The 19768-nt window shown below is 48.5% G+C and overlaps 1 protein-coding gene across 1 annotated transcript in view; it reads right to left on the bottom strand.

Moving 5' to 3' along the window:
• The window catches only part of GALM (galactose mutarotase), a 42033-nt gene that overhangs the window by 8432 nt on the left and 13833 nt on the right, over window positions 1-19768 (bottom strand). Inside the window, exon 4 of the mRNA XM_079792407.1 lies at window positions 16187-16268. Coding sequence (XP_079648533.1) covers window positions 16187-16268 — 82 coding nt within the window. The remainder of the gene's footprint in view (window positions 1-16186; window positions 16269-19768) is intronic.

Below are 19768 nucleotides of genomic sequence, written 5' to 3'. Positions count from 1 at the left end.
TAGAGAGTTAGAAACATCAATGAGAGAGAAACATTGATCAGCTGCCTCCTGCACACCTCCTACTGGGGATGTGCCCGCAACCGAGGTACATGCCCTTGACTGGAATCGAACCTGGGACCCTTCAGTCCGCAGGCCGACGCTCTATCCACTGAGCCAAACCGGTTAGGGCTCCCATCACACTTTAAACATACATTCCCCCAAACATTCATCCCATTATGGCATATTTACAGGGTTATGTCAAGCTGTTTGTCTAAAAGGAATGTGAGTTCCTAGAGGGCCAGGGTGGTGTCCTATTTATCTCTGTACCCTCCGGCAAGAAGCAGACTCTTTCTCAACGGAAAAACTGATGATGACAATGAAAAAACGGGGCGGGGGGGGGGGGGGGTAACTGTGAATGGTGTCGTATCCTGTGACAAAGTCAGAATGAAAGATCTAGAAAGAACCTTAGGAATTACCTCATCTAGTCCCTTCACTTGACAGATGATGAAGCTGGGATCCAGACAGCTAAAGGGACTTGCCCAGGGTGACACATCCCCACAGCGTCAAAGTCTCCAGGCCCCTTCTCAAGTGCTTTCCCCCGCACCCTGGACTGGCTTGGTTAGAGCCCCTTCCACCCCCACCCCCAAGGGTTCTTGGTTTTTCTCACGAATGTGCAGTTCTAACTTTGTGCTTTGGTGCTAAGAATAGAAGGAGATGTCAAAATAGCTCTCAGCAACGCTGAGTGTCGAGAAAACGCGGCGGAAACGGAGAGGGTGCCCTTGTAGAGGATGTCGCATCACTAGACTTTGGTTTTGAAGCCGCCAGGAAGCTGAGGTGTTGGCAGAGAGAAGCTGTGTTCTGAGGAGGATTCTGCTGCAGGTTGGCCCGGTGTGCATTGAAGTCTGACAGCAATGCCCAGCAGATGGTGGGCTCCGGCCCGAAGGTGTGGGTTACAGCTCTGGGGCACAGGCGCCCCCTGAGGAGGCATTTCTGCTTCCCCATTTCAGGGAAAGTCTAACTGTGGGCACCACTGAGGACCCAATTGAGGTTCCTGTCAGGGATTCAGAGTGAGACCAGTAGCTGCCTATTGGCGCCTGTGGAGGGCGGGCAGGGGGGACGGGAAGGGGGGACGGGTATTAACCAGAGCTGAGTTTTGCTAGAATACAAAGAAGAGGGAGGGTGCAAGGGAGTTGAGAGCGGATGCCAAGGGACAATTCTAACGATGGACTTCTGACCTAACCTGGGGGCAGTGAGGTCATGAGGAAGTGAGGGCCAGTGAAAAGGTGGTAAGATCAGAGATTATAAAGGTACTTGTAGCATCAAATAATTATTGGAGCTGATAGACATCTTAAATAGTAGTCATGGAAGGCTGCAATTATGACCGTAGGAGTGAGTAGCTGAGAAGGGTGGAGGATAAGATCATTGGAAGAGAGGATGTGAAGAAGCTGAGAAGTCGGGGTATCATCAATATGGATAATGAAATAATCAAGAATTATGACAAGAGTGATATTGGAGTGACCTGAGCAAGGAATGAGAAGTGACTTGGGTGGGGTCTATAGATGACCTCAACAAAGAGACATTGGCAGAGATATAATTTTTTTATATCTCTTTGCACTTCTGGCAGAGATATAATTACCTGTCCTCTGGAAGTAAAGGAAAAACCCACTGCCTTCGTGAAATCCACCTCCTGGAGTCATTGCTCTTGTCTCCCATAAGGGATTTTTACACATATTCGATTATGAGGAATTTGGCCGTTTCCCCATGGCTGCATATGGCAGATGGCATTTTTAAAAGATGGCCGCACAGTATATACCCCATCCTACATGCTCTTCTTATGTTGACACCCCTTCACTGAGGTGGGGAGCCTCCGTTCCCACCTTAGATGGAACTTTACAATGGCTTCAACCAATAGGAATGTGGCAAGTGATGCTGTGATTTCTGAGGCCAGGTTCCAAAACCAGAATGACTTTGGCCCGGGTCTCTGTCTGTCGGGACATGTGCCCTTGGACCCCAGCTGCCATGTCCTAAGGAAGCTCAAGTCACATCACAAGGCCATGTGTGGGGTGTTCTGGCCGACAGTCCCAGCTAAGTCCCCAACCAATAGACAGCATTAACTGCCAGACAGGTGAGGGAACCAGCCTTCTGATGATTCCAGCCCCCTGGTTCTGAACTTCCAACAGAGGCCCTCGGCATCATACACAGAAGCAAGATAATGTGCTGTCTAAATCCCTGACCCAAGAAACAAAGATAATAAATGAAGTGTTGAAATAATTTATTAAATAGCAATAGATAACTAGTATACTGCCTTTGGGTGTTAATTACTTCTTGGCACTTACTTGACAAGTCCTGGTGGGAGGTTACCGTACCCTCCCCCCCCCCCCCCTTTAACGTAGAAGTGATTGTAAATGATTCTACCTTAACGACACCAATCCTTGCAATTACTTTTAGATAGGGAAAAAACAAATACAAATTTTTTAGGTTACTCTTTTTTAAAAAAAATGAGTAGTGTTCTTTATATACATTGATTTCAGAGAGGAAGGGAGAGGGAGAAAGAGTTAGAAACTTCAATGAGAGAGGATTATTGATCGGCTGCCTCTTGCATGCCCCCTACTGGGGATCAAGCTCACACCTGGGCATGTGCCCTTGACTGGAATCAAACCCAGGACCCTTCAGTCCGCAGGCCTTACGCTCTTTCCGCTGATCCAAACCAGCGAGGGCCAGGTTACCCATTTTTGAGCATCTTTTATGTACCAGGCATGAAACTAACCTCAGGGAGTCTAGAATCTGGTCAAAGAGACACACAAATTTTAAAAACTTGCCGGAGAGTGTGACAAAGGCAATGAGTGGCACTCAGAGGCTCTGGGGGAGCCGAGAGAAGCAGCACCTCAGGCAGCCGTGGGGGCAGGAGCCCACGCTTGAAGGGGAGGCGGGGCTGGCTAACTGGACAAGCCACAGAAACGGACTCCTGCCACCTGGGAAATGGCATTTGGGGCACAGGCAAGGCACATTTATATTACACACGTTCCATGGACTCCTAGCTCTGATTTATTTTGGGGGGCAAAAGACTGAAGAAATAGAATAGAAGGTGAATTAATTCTTGTGGACTCCTGATCAAATAACTAAGTTGGCAAAATGTGTTTTTTTGTAACATCTGAGCATGAACACTTTCTCAGTGTCTGACAGAAAAATCCACCTGGGGTGAATTTTAATTCAAAGCTTTTAATTTCCCATCATCTGAGAGAGCTTTTATCTCTGCCTGGTGGCCCTCGTGGCTGACTCGCTGAGAAGGCGAACAGATGGTCACTGCGAGCGTCGCTGTGTCTCCATGGTCGCTCGTTTTGAGCCCCTCCCTTCCTGGCAGGGCCCTTTCTGCCCCATTTGCACACAACCCAGTAACACCATCGCAGGAATAACATCACAGCCCGCCACACAGTCCTCAGCACCGGCAAGTCCTGTTTATCGTAACAATTACGCATTATTTTTGGGGGGGAAATAAGAGGGAGAGGGAAATCTGGCATAGACTTCTAGAAAAATGTCTCCAATAATTTCTTTTCTCCCTTAAAAAGGCAATGTTAAGAAATATTGAGTATATTATTAAAAAATTTTTTCTATGATTTATCCTGTATTTTACAAATCTAGGTACGACATATTAGAATTTAGATGGACTTACTAACTGACCTTGGGTAAGTTTGTATGCCTCGGTAAGATTCAATTTCCCCATATATAATGGAGTTAATATTGGTATTTACCTAATACAGATACTGTGAGGTTTACTTGAGGAAATGCTATGAAGGAGGTCGTATCTCTAGGCTGACACATTTCTCTCTCTCTCTATCTCTCTCTCTCTCTCTCTCTCTCTGTCTCTCTCTCTCTCTCCAGAAATACAGAGCATAAATCATTCATAAGAAAGAAAGGTACATTCCTGCACCTCTAGGGGAATTGGCATTGTCATTAAGAAGGGATTCAGGTGTTTTGTTTTTTGAAGCTTCTAGTGCTTTTAAAATCTGGAGCAATGGATTTTAAACTGCCCCCCCCCTTTTTTTTTTTTTTGAGTCACGGACTCCTTTGAGCATATTATAAAAGTTTATGGGTTCTCCAGGAAAATGCATACACACATACAGAATGCTCCCAGGCCCTCTGAAGCCCAGCCAGTGTATGCCTGGCTCAGAATCGCTGATCTCCAGGCTGGTGAATATGTTCTGCCTGTATTGCTGCTCCTTACCACACGAGATGCCCTCTCGTGACCTGACACTGAAATGTACCTTTGCAATGATGCAGTCACATAACCTCAGGCGTTGGGTGAAGAAGTGCAGTCTGGGAGACCGCTGGCAGGTTCCTCCTATTTCACGCGGCAAAGGCTTTGCATACCACATCAAGGGCTCCTGCTTAGGATTCCTCCTCCTTCTGGCAGCACGTACAGCAAACTGCCATGTGAGAGGCACAGAAGCTTGTCTTAATCTGAGCAAATCAGCAGCTTTCAGAAACGGCAGGAGAGTGAAGCATCAGAGAAAGTGGAAATTGCCCCTCATGACAGCTCAGAAAATGGGGCTGATTAGGCAAACCGTGTGCCCCTGCGTCGCAGTGGATATCCGGGGTCATGATCACCAGTGACTGCCATCAGCCTCCCAGGGCAGCCTGCTCGCCCGTTTGGCGGTCAGACTCAATAGATGTTAGAATGGATTTGGGAGCCAGGCAGGCCTGGGTGGGTATAACACCTGGCTTTCCTTGCTGTAAAAATGTGTGGAGGTTGCTCAGCTTCTCTGAGCCTTGCTTTCCTCATCTGTCCAGGGGGCTGACAGGAGTGTCTACCTCCTGGGATGATGGCACTTAAATCAGATGAGGCATGTCCAGCGCCCTGCCCCGCCTGTAGGGAGTACTCGGCAATGCGGCGGTGAGTACGGACTGTAGCTGAGGGGGAGAACAGCACAGGCCTTGGACGTAGGGAGACTTTCTCCACCAATCACCTGTTTAACTGGGTGCGGGTTACCCGACCTCTCCACACGTCTGTTTCTTCAACTGAGGCAGGACTGACGCCTAACACCTACTTCTCTCTTATCAAACCGGGATCCTAGAGCCCCCACCTCATGAAGTTGTCATGAGGAGTAACACGGTGAGTGGAGGCGAAGTGCTTAGCACAGTGATGACGGCGATGGTCATGGTGGTGATGACGATGGTGATCGCTAGCGATTAGACGGTGCTTGTAGAGCGCTGCCCACCCAGTCTGGCTCCAGAGCCTGGGCCCTTAACCATCCTGCTATACGAACGCTCATAAATGCTCAAACTAATGACTACAATGATTACCGACGAGGCAGATGCGGCTGAGCCCCAGCATGTGTGAAAACGACGTTGAGGATGTGGTTGGCAGTGAGTTCGACGGGAGTCATGGTGGGTGTAGTGAGGTGGAGACAGTTTTCGGTTGCGTGTTTCAGTACAGGCATCACAGGCAGAGAGACGCAGAAGTGGGATCAGAGAAGGACCAGGTGGCCAGTTCCCGGCGCGAGAATAGCCGAGGGCCTGCGGGTGTGCTGCCCGAGGAAGAAATTACTTGGGTGACACGATAGCTGCCTTCCAAGGCCTGGAGCCTGCTCTGCAGGGACCCACGAACTAGCCCCGGTGGGGCTCAGCTCTGAGTAGACAGATTTCAGTTCGGTATCAGGAAGGCATTTCTGACATGCTGACCCAGGGTGGACAGTGCACTTCCCGTCCCGGGGGCACCTGAGTGCCCGCAGACCCCACATTTCCGGGATTCAAACACCGGACAGGTGGATGGCGGTTGGAGAAGATAAGATCCTTCCCAACCAGGACGTTCCGGGGCTGAGGGCCACTGGCTCATGTGACAAACAACGAAGCAGGTTGTTCCCTTCAGGGACCCACGGTAATACCGGGTTATTTCTCTCCTACCTCTTTTTTTTTTTTTAATAATGTATTTTTAAAAATACATTTTTATTGATTTCAGAGAGGGAGAGGGAGAGATAGAAACATCAATGATGAGAGAGAATCATTGATCAGCCGCCTCCTTCGCCTACCGGCAACCCAGGCCTGTGCCCTTGACCGGAATCAAACCCAGGACCCCTCAGTCCACAGGCGGATGCTCTATCCACTGAGCCAAACCGGCCAGGGTCTCCTACCTCTTTTTAAAGCCAAACTTTTAGCTTGTCTTGTCTACAGAGGCCATTGGCTGAGAGCTGCTTTTTGTAGAATGACAATGGCTTTTGGTAAGAGAGGGCGAGCGGGGTGTGTGAAGCATGGAGGGGGCGAGAAATAAAAGTAGCTGAGGGGGCAGCAGGAGGACACAGGGTTGCTGGGGAGGGGAGCAAATGGGGACAAATAGGTGCCAAAAAGGAAAAAAACAACCAAGTCACCGGAGCCTAGACAGCTTTATAGAGCCTTTAAATAGCCACTCAAAGCGGAAGGGGGACCCAGCACCACATCCCCTAGGGATGGTTAGAAATGTGGACCCACAGGCTCCACCCCAGGCCAGCTGAGTCAGAAGCTGCATATTAACAAGTCCCCCAGCGATGTGTGCGCACGTTCCAGGTGAAGGGCGCCGAAGTGGGGATCGATCGTCTAAGGGAGAGCCAGGCTCAGGCGTGCTGTGCGCGCATCTCCGGGAAGAAAGGGAGGGGCAGAGCGCGGGAGTCTGGTCTCCATGGGGACGGCCCGGCTGTGCTTCCAGCCCAGCTGCTCCAATTACGTCTCCTTATCTAGTCAGGGTCAGAACAGTCCGTCAAATTTGCGCAAGGAAGCAGAGGTAACGGGGCTCACGGCACAGGTCCCCACGTGACTCCTCATTAAGCCATCTTGGTGAAATCGTCTCTAGAATGCCTGTTATTATTTTAGGAAACAACATCAGGAGAATGATAATGAAAAGCAACGCCCTGGGTGGGGATTTTGACTTCATTCCCGTGGTTGGCAGGTGAAGCACCTTGGATTTTCTGTGAAGTCACGTTTCTGCAAATGTTCACAGATCACACAAGGCCAGAGCTCGCCTCCGCTGCAGGTCTGCCCTTGCCTCTGCCCATGCCTTTTGGGTTTGCCGCTTTATTCTGCTGCTGCTTTTCCCTTTTCTTTTTCTTGCCACTGAGTATTTTCTGATTTTACTTTGACTTGCAGTGGGGGAAGGGGATGCTAAAGCCAGTTACATGGTGTTTTCAGATAAGAAGGTAATTTTACACTTCACGGTTGGGCAGAAGATTTTCATGCAGAGAATTTTTCCATCCTAGACTCCCGTCAACATGGCATCCGGGGATTTGCTGCCCCTGGAAAGCTACCCAGCGTCTGACTGCAGACTTCCTGCAGGGCACGCTGTTAGGCCTGCCCCCTCCGGAGTGGGCCCTGTTCTCCAGGGCCCCTGCCATGGCACCCATCGGGTCCCTCAGGTCCTCTGCTACCTGCCGGGGCCCATCGTCTCTGGGCCACTTGGTTAGTGACACTCTTTTTTAAAAATATATATATTTTATTGATTTTTTACAGAGAGGAAGGGAGAGAGAGAGAGAAACATCGATGAGAGAGAAACACTGATCAGCTGCCTCCTGCACACCTCCTACTGGGGATGTGCTCGCAACCAAGGTACATGCCCTTGACCGGAATCGAACTTGGGACCCTTCAGTCCGCAGGCCGACGCTCTATCCACTGAGCCAAACCGGTTAGGGCTGGTTAGTGACACTCTTATTGACTTACCATACACCCTGTCCTGCTGCCCCTCCTACATGACAAAACCCCAACTTGGGATCACTCCACAATCCGCCTTCTCGGCTCCTCACTCCATGCTGCGGAGAGAAACTGGGAGAACCCACGGAAGCACCGACTGCGGCGACTGCCAGTTCATGGTCTCAGTCTCCACCTGCGCTCTCCGCACCCTCAGACAGACATTGTGCTTGCCCCCCATCAGCTCCTCTCCTCTCCCCCTAAAAACCTCTCCCTGGGCCCTGCATCTCTACGTATGGAGGCACCTTCTCTTCTTCCTTTCACAAAATGTTGAAAGCACAGTCAACCCGGTGGCTTGGGTCCATTCTAAAGCAAATGAACCGGAATCTCTGGGTGGGGCCTGGAATTCGGTATTCGAGGACGTTGCCTTCCTCAGGAACCGCTCATTGGCCGGTACTCCCTGACCCTCCTCACATTCACATATTCCTCCAATTGTCACACTTGGGCATCAAACCATTGCACTCTGTGAAATGGGGTCAGCAGGAACAGCCGCTACAGCCCACGTATGCCCTGGCCTGACCTCTCTGGAATACGGCTGCTGTTGGTCTCTCCAAGACTTCTGGTCACCCTTTCTCCTCTTTGCCTCTTCTTCTGGTCATTTCCCTTGTGCTTTTAGTGTGAGCCTTTCTTGCACCTTAAATATTGGTGGTGTTTTTCTTGGGTTCCCCTGGATGCAATCCTTAGACCAGTGGTCGGCAAACTGCGGCTCGTGAGCCACATGCGGCTCTCCGGCCCCTTGAGTGTGGCTCTTCCACAAAATACCATGTGCGGGCTCGCACGTACAGTGCGATTGAAACTTCGTGGCCCATGCGCAGAAGTGGGTTTTCGGCTCTCAAAAGAAATTTCAATCGTTGTACTGTTGATATTTGGCTCTGTTGACCAATGAGTTTGCCAACCACTGCCTTAGACCATTGCTCTTCTCAACCTAAGGTTCCTCCCTGGGAAATCCACATGGCTTTCTCTACAAAGTACATGTTGATTAAAATCTCCTGTTCTCATTTGTCTCCTAACATTGTACCCATCTAATTGCTTGCTGGACATCACTGGATGCCCCGCAGGCATCTTAATCTCAAATATTTTCTAGACCAAATCCATAGCTCTCCCAGTCTCTGCCGACCCCTATCCTGCGCCCATGCCAGCTCCTCCTCCTCCATCTCCCTCCTCCTCCCCCTCCTCCTCCTCCTCCTCTTCCTCTATTTATGACTCAGTAGCTCCATGTCTACTGGAGCTGTCTAGAAACCTAGGAGTCGTCATACAACCTTTCTGTTTCTACCACATTCAATTCAGGCCTCCTGATTTTACCTCTTAAATTCTGTTATAAAACTACAGTTCTTCCATCTGCCCTCTAGTGTAAGTTCTCATCTCTTGCTTGAACTACTAAAACAGCCTCTTCAGCCCTAGCTGGTTTGGCTCAGCGAATAGAGCGTCGGTCAGCCTGCAGACTGAAGGGTCCCGGGTTCTATTCCGGTCAAGGGCACCAGGTTCTATTCTGGGTTGCGGGCTCGATCCTCAGTGAGGGGCGTGCAGGAGGCAGCCGATCAATGACTTTCTCTCATCATTGTTGTTTCTCTCTCTCTCTTCCTCTCCCTTCTTCTCTGAAATCAATAAAAATATATTAAAAAAATAAATATCATAGCCTCTTCACTGGTCTCCAGTGAAGCCCCACGCCCAACAGGTGCTGGGTGGTATTTCTAAAACGCCAATCTTGCTAGGGCAATCCCCAGGCTTGAAACACTTCAAAGCACTCCATGACCTAAAGCTATGTCCCAGCTCCTTGGCATGACATAGAAGGCCCAACTGCAGGGCTGGGACCAGGGTGAGGCAAGTGAGGACCTAGGGTGAAACACTTAAGGACACACTCTCAGGTGCTGACCCAGCAGGTACACAACCCTGAGAGTGAGTACGGCCTTAAATGTTGTACCCTAGGTGCGGCACGTCTCTTGCATCACCCTAACCCCACCCTGCCCACTGCTTCTCTGGCTTTTTGGATTGACAACACATCCCCACCCCCACATTCTGTGCTTTAGCGCTTTCACTCTCCTTGTTGCTAGATCTTTACAGATACGAAGAAGCTTCTCGCAGCTCAGGGTGATCTCGAGCAGGCCTCCTCTACCCTGGCCTCTGTGCTTCCTTAGTCCTCTGGGCATTGTCTCTGTCACCGTGCTGACCACATTGGATGGCCTTCCAATGTGGCCTGGGCACATGAGAAGCTTCTCAAGGGCAGAGATAGTGTTCAGTCTTCTTTCTAGGACCAGTGCCTGGGGCAGCAGGAAGCAATCAGTAAGTGCTCTATCTATACTGTTAGCTGAGCTGTATGCAAGTCCGCTCTGGGAGCTCGCTTGAGTCAGCCTTCCTGCCCATGGTGCAAAACCCACAATTGACTCTCAGCCCCTTCACAATGCGGTGACCTCTAAGGATGGCTGTGCGCCAGGTATGAACTAGAGCCAGCCCCTGTCCAGACCCGGGGTGGGGCAGAGGGAGTGTTAAACCATCAGCTCTCCAAGGGTGGTAGTAAGAGCTCTAGCAAATAACTCTCCTGACACATTTACTTGACGTCAGTCTGAAATTTTCATAGGAATTACACAATGCCTGGCCGCCAAGTGCTAATTTCTGAGCTTCCTGCCAAATTTCCAGCGTGCTGGCTCAGGTTTACCAATCTCTCAGAGGTGATGTGTTTTCTAGCAGGGAGCACAGGAGCTTTGGGAGTTATTCTGGGCCCTCATAAAACTCTTCTTGGGATTTTTATGGAGTGGTTCAGTAATACACTCCCTTGAAGAGTGTCACTGCTAGTGGAAGAGGTCCTTCGAGTTTCTTATTGAACCTCCCTCAGCACTGTTTAAGAGGGGCCTGTCAGAGAAGAAACAGCTCCCGGGTAAATAACATGCCAAAAGATCCAATATCACGAATTGCCCTTTTCAGTGTTAGTCAAGCCTTTTCTGAACTCCAGCCTTATTTGTTTGAGGACAAGACCTGTGCAATGTGCATGGCTGTATGTTCTCCAGAGCTATTTTGCTCAAGATTGCTTCCCCGGGGCTAGCATAGTACCTGGCACAGAGGAGGCACTTGATATGAGCTGGTGATGGGGAATGGGAAAAGAAGAAACTTGGGGAGTGGGCCTGGAGCTGCAGGGGCTCATCTGCAGAAGTGCAGAGCTAAGAGTGAAAACCAGAACACCACGCCCTGGCTTTCCACCTACACTGAGGTCCCAGCACGGCTGCCTGCTTCTACACTCTGCAGCAGGGGTGGGGAACATCCGGCCCGTGGGCCGTATACAGCTCGAGAAATCATCTGGTCTGGCCCTGCCAAGGCATTGGGGGTAAGATAAATTAAATGTTTGACCAAATATAGCAGGCTAATCTTTAAGTGGATAATTTTGTATGGCCCGCGAATGATGTTACAAATATCCAAATGGCCCTTGGCAGGAAAAAGGTTCCCCACCCCTGCTCTACAGATTGATGGCCAGGCCTGAAATGCTGATGGCACCTGGGGGCTGGTGGACACTGGAAAGCAAGTTCATTCATCTGATCAAGCGGAAACAGAACAGCTGGCCCTCCAAACCCAGAGCCCTGGCTGTGTTGCTCCTCTGGGTGGGACTTGGGGGAAGTTACTTTTCTTCTTGGTGCACCATCTTCCCCCTCTAGCTAGCCTTCCAGCTCCCTTTAGAACATCTAGTGCTGATTAACAACAACAACGAGACAATTTAAAAACCACCCTGGCCTGGCAGGTGTGAGCCAGGAGGTCACAGGTTTGATTCACAGTCAGGGCACATGCCCAGGTTATGGGCTCAATCCCCACTAGGGAGTGTGGAGGAGGCAGCCGATCAATTATTCTCTCTCATCATTGATGTTTCTATCTCTCTCCCCCTCTCCTTCCTCCCTGAAATCAATAAAAATATATTAAGAATAAAAACCACCCTGAAGATTACAAAAAGGAAAGCAAACTATTGCTATTCTCAAAAACGATGATGACACGAATGTATAATAACACATAGCAGGACAACCATAAACTATCATTACCTTGAGGGAGGTAAAAGGCCAGAAAACCCCTCTGTACACTTAGATGACATGACCAACTCACACGGATTGACGGCCAGGCCTGAATTACAGAATTTCAGGGACTCGTGGATCCCTTGAAGTTCTTTCACCATCTTCCCAGACATACAAGTATGGATCCTGGTTGAGAAGATCTGGGTTAGAGGTTCCATGTGGTCTTTGAATCAGAAATTGATGGGACCTCAGAGTTCAATTCATGTAACCGCCATCTAATGAGACTTTACAGGTGAGGTTATGAGGCCTGAAGAGTTCTCAGGGCTGACCAAGGGCGTCGTTGGTGGGTAGCAGAACTGAGACTTGCAGGCACCCAGGTTTAATGAATCCGTTATCCCACAGTATTGCTTTGGCATATTATGTTGAAAACAAATGTAAAGAAGGAGAGGAGTAGAGAGAGACTGACTGTGGGGGGAAGGAAGGAGCAGACTATACAGTCTGGCTATTGCTTGGTTTCATTTTGTGTTTAGCGTACATTAGTTTTCTAGCTTCAAGCCAAAGAGACCAAGCCTGAGGCTCCCAACGTTGGCTCCGTAGGAAATTCTGATAGATCATCTGAGGTAGACTCGCGGAGGGAAAGACAGGAGAGCCCTAAACATCTATGTCACTACAAAACCCCAAGCAACAAAGAATCCACTGTGCCCAGGAAGTGGGGGAAAGATTTCTAAGGAGAAAATATGAGCTTTGAAGAAAGAGTAGGGGGTTAGCACTGGCTGGGTGGCTCGGTTACTTGGAGCATTGTCCTGTACACCAAAAGGTTGTGGGTTCGATCCCGGGTTGGGGAGGGTACAGGAGGCAACCAATTGATGTTTCTCTCTTACATTTATCTCTTTCTCCCCCCCCAAAAAAATCAATAAAATTATACACTTGGTGGGGATTTAAAAAAAAAAAGAGTAGGGGGTTTATGCATCAAAGAAGGGGTGGGTGGTCCCTATAGGCGGGAGAGCGGTTCTAAGCCAGGGTGGGATGTGAGTGAGGCAGGGTGGGAGATGGGTCTGGAGGCAGCTGGTATTTGACCTGGGAGCCATCTAAGGGTTTTTTTAAGCTGAAGAGTATCAAAGTGAGACTTGCATTTTAGATAGATAACTTTAGTAACTGGATGGAAGATAGCTTTAAAGAGACCCCCCCCCCCCACGCCCAATTACAGAGCTATAGTCCAGATTCATTTGTTCATTCACTGATCCCAATTAATGAAGCTCATCATATAAGCCAGGCACTGACCTGGACAAGAAGAGCCTAAACCAGGACAGTGATTATGAAGATGGAGCCATAGAATCAATAGTACATATTGAGGAAGCAGATTTGAGAAATTCTTAGGAGTTAAAGATCAGCAGGACCCGACGACTAACAATATCGGGTGGGCGGGGAAGGGGTGGGATTGAAAAGGAAAGAGGTAGCATATTGATGGAAGGTTGAAAGAAATATGTCCAATATTTTAGAATTATATGACGTCTAAAGAAATTTTCTGGAAGAAGCTCCAGAAAGATGAAAACATGTAGATCAAAACAGACTTCCTCTGTGCCATCTTTGAACCAGAAGTCTACTTTGGAATTTGTTATTTCTCCAGAGCAGACACCCATACCTGCCCTAGGGAAGTAATTATAAACTGACTGAACTGTACGCTGAACCCACAGAGGTTGAGATAAAATGCACAGATCTTGCCGGGTCTCCCCCCACAGCCTACGGTAAGCCCTTCCTACCAGAATTCTAATTTTGTCATAAGGGGGTTGCTTTCATGTAATTTTAAAATGAGCTTTCAAAAACAGAGCAGCAAGAATAGCAAGTGAACACAGATGGGCTGGGGGAAAGAGTGGGCTCGGTTAATTTTTGTAAAAATAAAAGGTATTCAAGAAAAAGAATAAGATGGGCTTTTGCTAATGCTATTTTAAGAGGCAAAGGACCTAGTCAAAGCATTCATTTTTTTTCTTTCTCAATTCCTTGTCTGCAAATAAAGAGCAGCAAAATTAAAAGAGAGAGAGAAAAAAAGCTATGTGCTGTAAATGCCGTTAGGACACATGCTTAGCTCCACACTGTGCTGTCTACGGAACATCAGAAATGTCTTGCTGGGCAGGTTGCCCAGATCACCTCTCAGTCTCACTGCTGTGTAAGGCGAAAGGGTGAAATGTAATATTTGCCACGCTGGGAACGAATCTGTCCCTGGAGAGACAGAGGGCTGCATTTTCTCACCTGCGCACAGTCAGCCAGCTTAGTAGGAACAGGGCACCGGGGACCAGTTTCCCCTTTTGCCACAGGCAGGGCACTGGGCCCTGGTCCCGAAGCTAAACTGCTGGCACGGCAGCCTGGGGATCTGGGCCTGGAGCGCTCTCTCTCTGTGGACATCCCTTACATACCTGTCCTTCCTGGTACATGGCTTCCAGGAGTTCCAGCTCCGGGAAACTACAGGGACAGCCCTGATAACAACAATAACCACACACACACACACACACACACACACACAAACACACACACAGACACACACACACACGCACACACACGCGCACATGCACGCGTGCGCACAAGAGGACTGAAGATGCCCAGTAACAGAGTGTGTGCCCATCCTAAGTAGTAGCAAATGCTTTATGGCCTGCAATTTGTTTTTAAGTAAGAAAAGCAATTGCTTGGAAGAAGCAAAGCTAAACTAACTGCCAACATGCAAACCCAGCCTGACAGCTCAGCTGCAAACCTTGCTCCTGGTTTGCGGTGAAATGAGCCCTCAGCCTTGCAGACAGAGGCCTTCGGTCTGAAACCGCAGCACAGCCGAGAGGCACCTGAGAGCAAGGACCTTGTGCTCAAAACACCACTGCCGACTCAAAGATGCACCCGGGTCATCACCTCTACTTATAAGCTGCTCAGTTCATTTTCTTCCTGATCAGTCACAGAACGGGCGCCACCACTTGCAGTTCACAACGTATAGTGCGAATGCATCAATTCTGCATCTAGGACAAGATGGGCCAGCTTACCCAGGCCCATCTATTGAGCTATGTCAACATCAAAAGATGGTACATGTCACCAAGACACATATAAGAAAGCCTTCAAACCCAGCCCTGGAGCCAGGAAAACATTCGACACTGGGATGCCAAAAATTTGAATCCATTTATCCCGATTTCTCGTTCTTATTCTAATTAGTTTCAGAGTCACTGTATTTATGGGAGTTTCTAATTCCTGCTGTTAACTGAAGTTGCTGTTTAGTATGCAGGCTCACCTCCTTACCTTTTCCCGCCTACACAGTTTGATCTGGCAGCCATAAACACAACCCCATTGTTTTAAAGAGGCCAAAGTAGAACAGAAGGTCTTACCTGAAGTAAGGCCGGTGCCCAGTAAACTTAAAGTAAATGTCTTGCTTAAATGCCCTGGACTTGTGTGTGTGTTTTTTTTTTAATTTTGAAATAATTTTAGTTGTAAAAATAGTATATCTTTGTGTATCCTTCACCCACCTTTCTCTAATGTTAATATCTTACATGGCTGTGGTACCAGATCACAACTAAGAAGTTCAGTATGGGAACAGCACTGTTAACTAAACTATAGGCCTCACAGGAATTTCACCAGAGTTCCCTAACGCCCCCTTTCAGCCTCGGGATCCAAACTGGAACCCCGCGTTGCATTTTGTTGTCGCATCTCCTTGGTGTCTCCTCTGTGACTGTTCTTCAGTCTTTCTTTGCCTTTCATGATCTTGTTGCTGCTGCAGAGTTCTGATCAATTGTTTTGTGGTTGGGCTCAGGGGATGTCTTCACCTGGCTGGACTGAGGTTATGCCTTTTTGACAGAATGCCACACAAGTGATGTGCTTTTCCAGTGCAGCGTAGGAGGGGGAATGTCGTGTCTAAATGTCTCAGTACTGGCGATGTAAACCTTGTGTACACACACATCCATGAAGTTTGATCTTGGCAGCACCTCGCTTCCCCTTTTGATACTCTGCACTCCCCGTTCCACCCCTCCCCCCAGCTGTGTCCCAGAGGTGGCTTATCTGCATTTGTCCTGCTCAGGCTATAGCTCATCCCACTCTTCCCTCTTCTGTCAAAAACCATGTGTTCTATCAGTGCCCTGCATTTGTGAGGTAATGTTCAGGTAACTTTATCTCTGCTAAGGTGCTAACAAGCAACAGATTTACATTTTACTTATTTATTTTTTTTCAGATTCACCTTTTAGTAAAGAACTTCTGGAACCTAAGGCTCGGCTAGGGTGACCAGAGGACCCCGTGTGTTTGGGACTGTCCCCGTGTATGCCTGTTGCCCTGGCTTAATCAGTAACAGCACCCCCTTTCCCTCTCAGAAGGGTCCTGGTTTCTCTGTTTAATAATATGGCCACCCAACCTTAACCACAATAAATGACTAATCATGGTAATCATAGGCATTTTGGTAGGCCAACAGGGAAAATAAGTTTAGGTAAATGACGTTTTGATGTTTCTCAAATTGCTCCCCAGCTCTAGGTTCCTATAAAATGTTAAAGTTCACCAACCTGTAGGAATCAGGGTTTCGTCCACAGGCAAAAAGGCATCAGCTTCTATAGTGACTTCATGGTCGTATATATTTGGGGAACCCTGGGAAGGAAGAGGTAGTCCTATTAAAGCTTAGTCCTATTTCATATATTTGCTTTATAACTTCTCTTGCAGAAACGTTTTCAGGCATTGACAAAAACGTTAGACATCCCATCTGACCTCTGAGACGGCTGATACGCTCCTTTAAGTGTGGGTAGACGGGGCCTCAAAATAGCAGCTGATACATTTGGGAGAAGCTTTCAAGCGTGACCCCAGCATGCATGTTCTTCACTAAACGAAAGTATAAAGGTGCAAAGTCAGGGAGACACCAGTAGTCTGAAAGCTGTTTGGACTCGACTTACTAGCAGAGGGGTTTTTCCACCTTCCTCACACGCCAGGAAAAACAGAAGAGCAAGGGTCGGTGACCCGTAGCCCACAGGGCTGGACGGCCAAGGCCTCGCCTCCAGGCTCGCCAGCGGTGGGGCACGTCACCCTTTCTCTGGCCCAATTCCCTGCCACATGGCAGCAGCCCGGCAGTCAGAGCTGGGGCCCCTGCTTTAGAGCGTTTGTCCATCTCCACAGAGGCACCTGCTCTCCTGGGGGAGTCAAAGGCTGGTCAGTGGGCAGAGGCCTGTGGTCTAGTTCCAGCTCCCACTGAGTGGCCCCGGGGAGTCACATACACTGAGTGGCCAGATTATTGTGATCTCTGAACGCATAATAATCTGGCCACTCAGTGTGTGTGTGTGTGTGTGTGTGTGTGTGTGTGTGTGTGTGTGTGTATTAGAGGCCCGGTGCATGAATTCGTGCATGGATGGGGTCCGGCCAGCCTGGCCAGAGGGAGGGGACATGGGCAGTTGGCTGGCCTGCCTGCTGGTTGAACTCCTGGTCGAGGGGACAGTTTATTATATAGGATATACACTGAGTGGCCAGATTATTATGTGTTCAGAGATCATAATTAATCTGGCCACTCAGTGTAACCTTCTAGAATCTCATTTCCTTCCGTGTAAAACTGGGCTAACGGTGCCCCCACCTTTTCCAGGGCTCTTCTGAAGGACAGTTTAGTAAAGACGTGTTGCGTTGCTTGCACATTGGAAGATACACATGTACGTTTCTAATTTAAGGGATTATTTTCATTATTAATAGGAGTTTATTTTAAAGCTCCACAGCAGAAGATATGAAAAGGGAAACATCAAAAATAAGCTAAACCAGTGGTCCTCAACTGGGGATGATTTTGCCCCACCGGGAAAAAATTTGACAATGTCTGGAGACTTTTTTTTTTAAGGTAGACATTTTCTTTTTCTTTAAAAAAAAATATATTTTATTAATTTCTTACAGAGAGGAAGAGAGAGGGATAGAAAGTTAGAAACATCGATGAGAGAGAAACATCGATCAGCTGCCTCCTGCACACTCCCCCTGGGGATGTGCCTGCAACCAAGGTACATGCCCTTGACCAGAATCGAACCTGGGACCCTTCAGTCTGCAGACTGACGCTCTATCCACTAAGCCAAACTGGTTAGGGCTGGAGACATTTTTGATGGTCAAGACCGGAGGTGGTAATGCTAATGGCATCTGGTGGGAAGAGACCAGGGATTCTGCTAAACCCTCTACAATGCACGGGACAGCCCCCACCCCTGCAACAGGAATTACCTGGCCGAAATGTCAATAGTGCCAAGACTGAGAAACCCTGAGCTTCTGCCGGGTTCGAGAAGTCAGCAGAGAGAGACACAGCACTGTGGTTAATAGAAAACAGGTTCTGTGGTCAGAAAGCCTCAGGTCCACAGAATCAAGTGGAAAAGCGTGACCCCAGCATGCAAGATTTTAGAGATCTTGAGAATCTATTTCTAATCACGACAGAAACTGTTTTAATTGATCTACTAAGAAGGTCTGTTTCTGAGGAACATCTCTTGTAGCCTCCCGGCAGGCACATGCTGGGCAGGGCAGGGATCGGTGGCAGGGCAGGCTGGGGCAGAGCTTTCTCCTCTGCTTACACTATCTTAGCCACTTGTTTGGCCCCTGTTCTGACCTGGGAAGGCAGGTCCAAGATGGGAGGGGCCATGGGCAGCTGTAGACCAGAGGGGTCATTGCCTGTGAGGCTCTCCCTACTGCCACCCGCTCATGGCTCAGGGGTACAGCCCCAAGCAGGCCTCTGGGACTGAGGGGTGTCTCTTCCCTGATGAGGGAAGAGAATTTGAGACTGTGTCCTTGGCTCTACCTGTTCAATGCTCAGTTCAAGTTTGAGTAGTATCCCATTGCGTGAATACATCACAACTTGTTTACCTATTCTCCTGTTGACGGACTTTTGAGCTCTTCCAGTTTTTTACTATTACGAATAAAGGTGCTTAGGAATTTCCTTTTTCTGTTTTTTTTTTTTTTAACATTAAGGCAGAAAGAAAATGATTCACTATGAAAATCACACACCAGATAAACTGATGAGTCTGAGATGTTAGCAAGAAGCCAGGGAGGAGAAGGAAAAAACCTTTATTAGGCACCATTGGGTCCTACTGGTTCCGGGGTCACCGAGCAGCACTAACATTCCTTCACTGAAGGGAAGCATGCTTCACTCTATGACTCCTCTGACCTGGAATAATGCAATGATCCACTCTGGTGGAATATTTCTGTTGGCTTCATTTCCTTCCAGGCGGATGAAAATTTGGCAAGGAGTGCTGATTCACGAACAGAACTTGAGGTCCATCTCTGAGCTCAGTGTTTGTTTTGGTGAACTTGGCTTGACTGTGACTAGTCTGTAACATTAACCATTTACAGAGTTCATTGTGGCCTGCGTGGGCTTTCAAGACTTCTTTTGTGCATTGTCACTACCACTGCCTTAATTCAGCTCTTATCGCCTCTAGCAGGAATAACAGCCACCATTGGTTACTACCCAACCAAGCCATAGCAACTGCCTTACCAGCACCCTCCCTCTCCCCTGGGAGAACCCTGGCCTGTTGCTTTACCCTGTGCTAGGTTATAGATTCAGGGGAAGGACCCCTACCCTGACCCCAGAGGGATAATCCTGATTGGTCTAAGCCCGTGGTTGGCAAACTGCGGCTCGAGAGCCACATGCGGTTCTTTGGCCCCTTGAGTGTGGCTCTTCCACAAAATACCACGGCCTGGGCGAGTCTATTTTGAAGAAGTGGCGTTAGAAGAAGTTTAAGTTTAAAAAATTTGGCTCTCAAAAGAAATTTCAATTGTTGTACTGTTGATATTGGGCTCTGTTGACTAATGAGTTTGCTGACCACTGGTCTAAGCCAATCTGGGTGGTCTAATTTCCTTGTTGGTGATTGGGTAGGACAGGGCACAGGGCACACTTTTGGCCAACAAAATGTAGGGAAAGTCTGGAGGGGAGCTTCTGGCAAAAATTTTGCTTGTTCTTAAAAATGGAACATGAGAGATATGAAGAAAAAGGAATCAGTGGTGGGCAACCTTTTGAGCTTGGTGTGTCAAACTTCGCCAAAAAACTGAGCATAACTCGGGTAGTGTGTCACTTTGAGGAAAAAACTAACTCCAAGACTCTAGTCGCAAATGTTTCATCCTCAGGAGCAGCAAATGTTTCATCCTCGGCATGC

Source organism: Cnephaeus nilssonii, assembly GCF_951640355.1.
Source record: "Cnephaeus nilssonii genome assembly, chromosome: 15".
Classification (NCBI taxonomy): domain Eukaryota; kingdom Metazoa; phylum Chordata; class Mammalia; order Chiroptera; family Vespertilionidae; genus Cnephaeus; species Cnephaeus nilssonii.
This window is presented reverse-complemented; position numbering and strand designations above follow the sequence as displayed.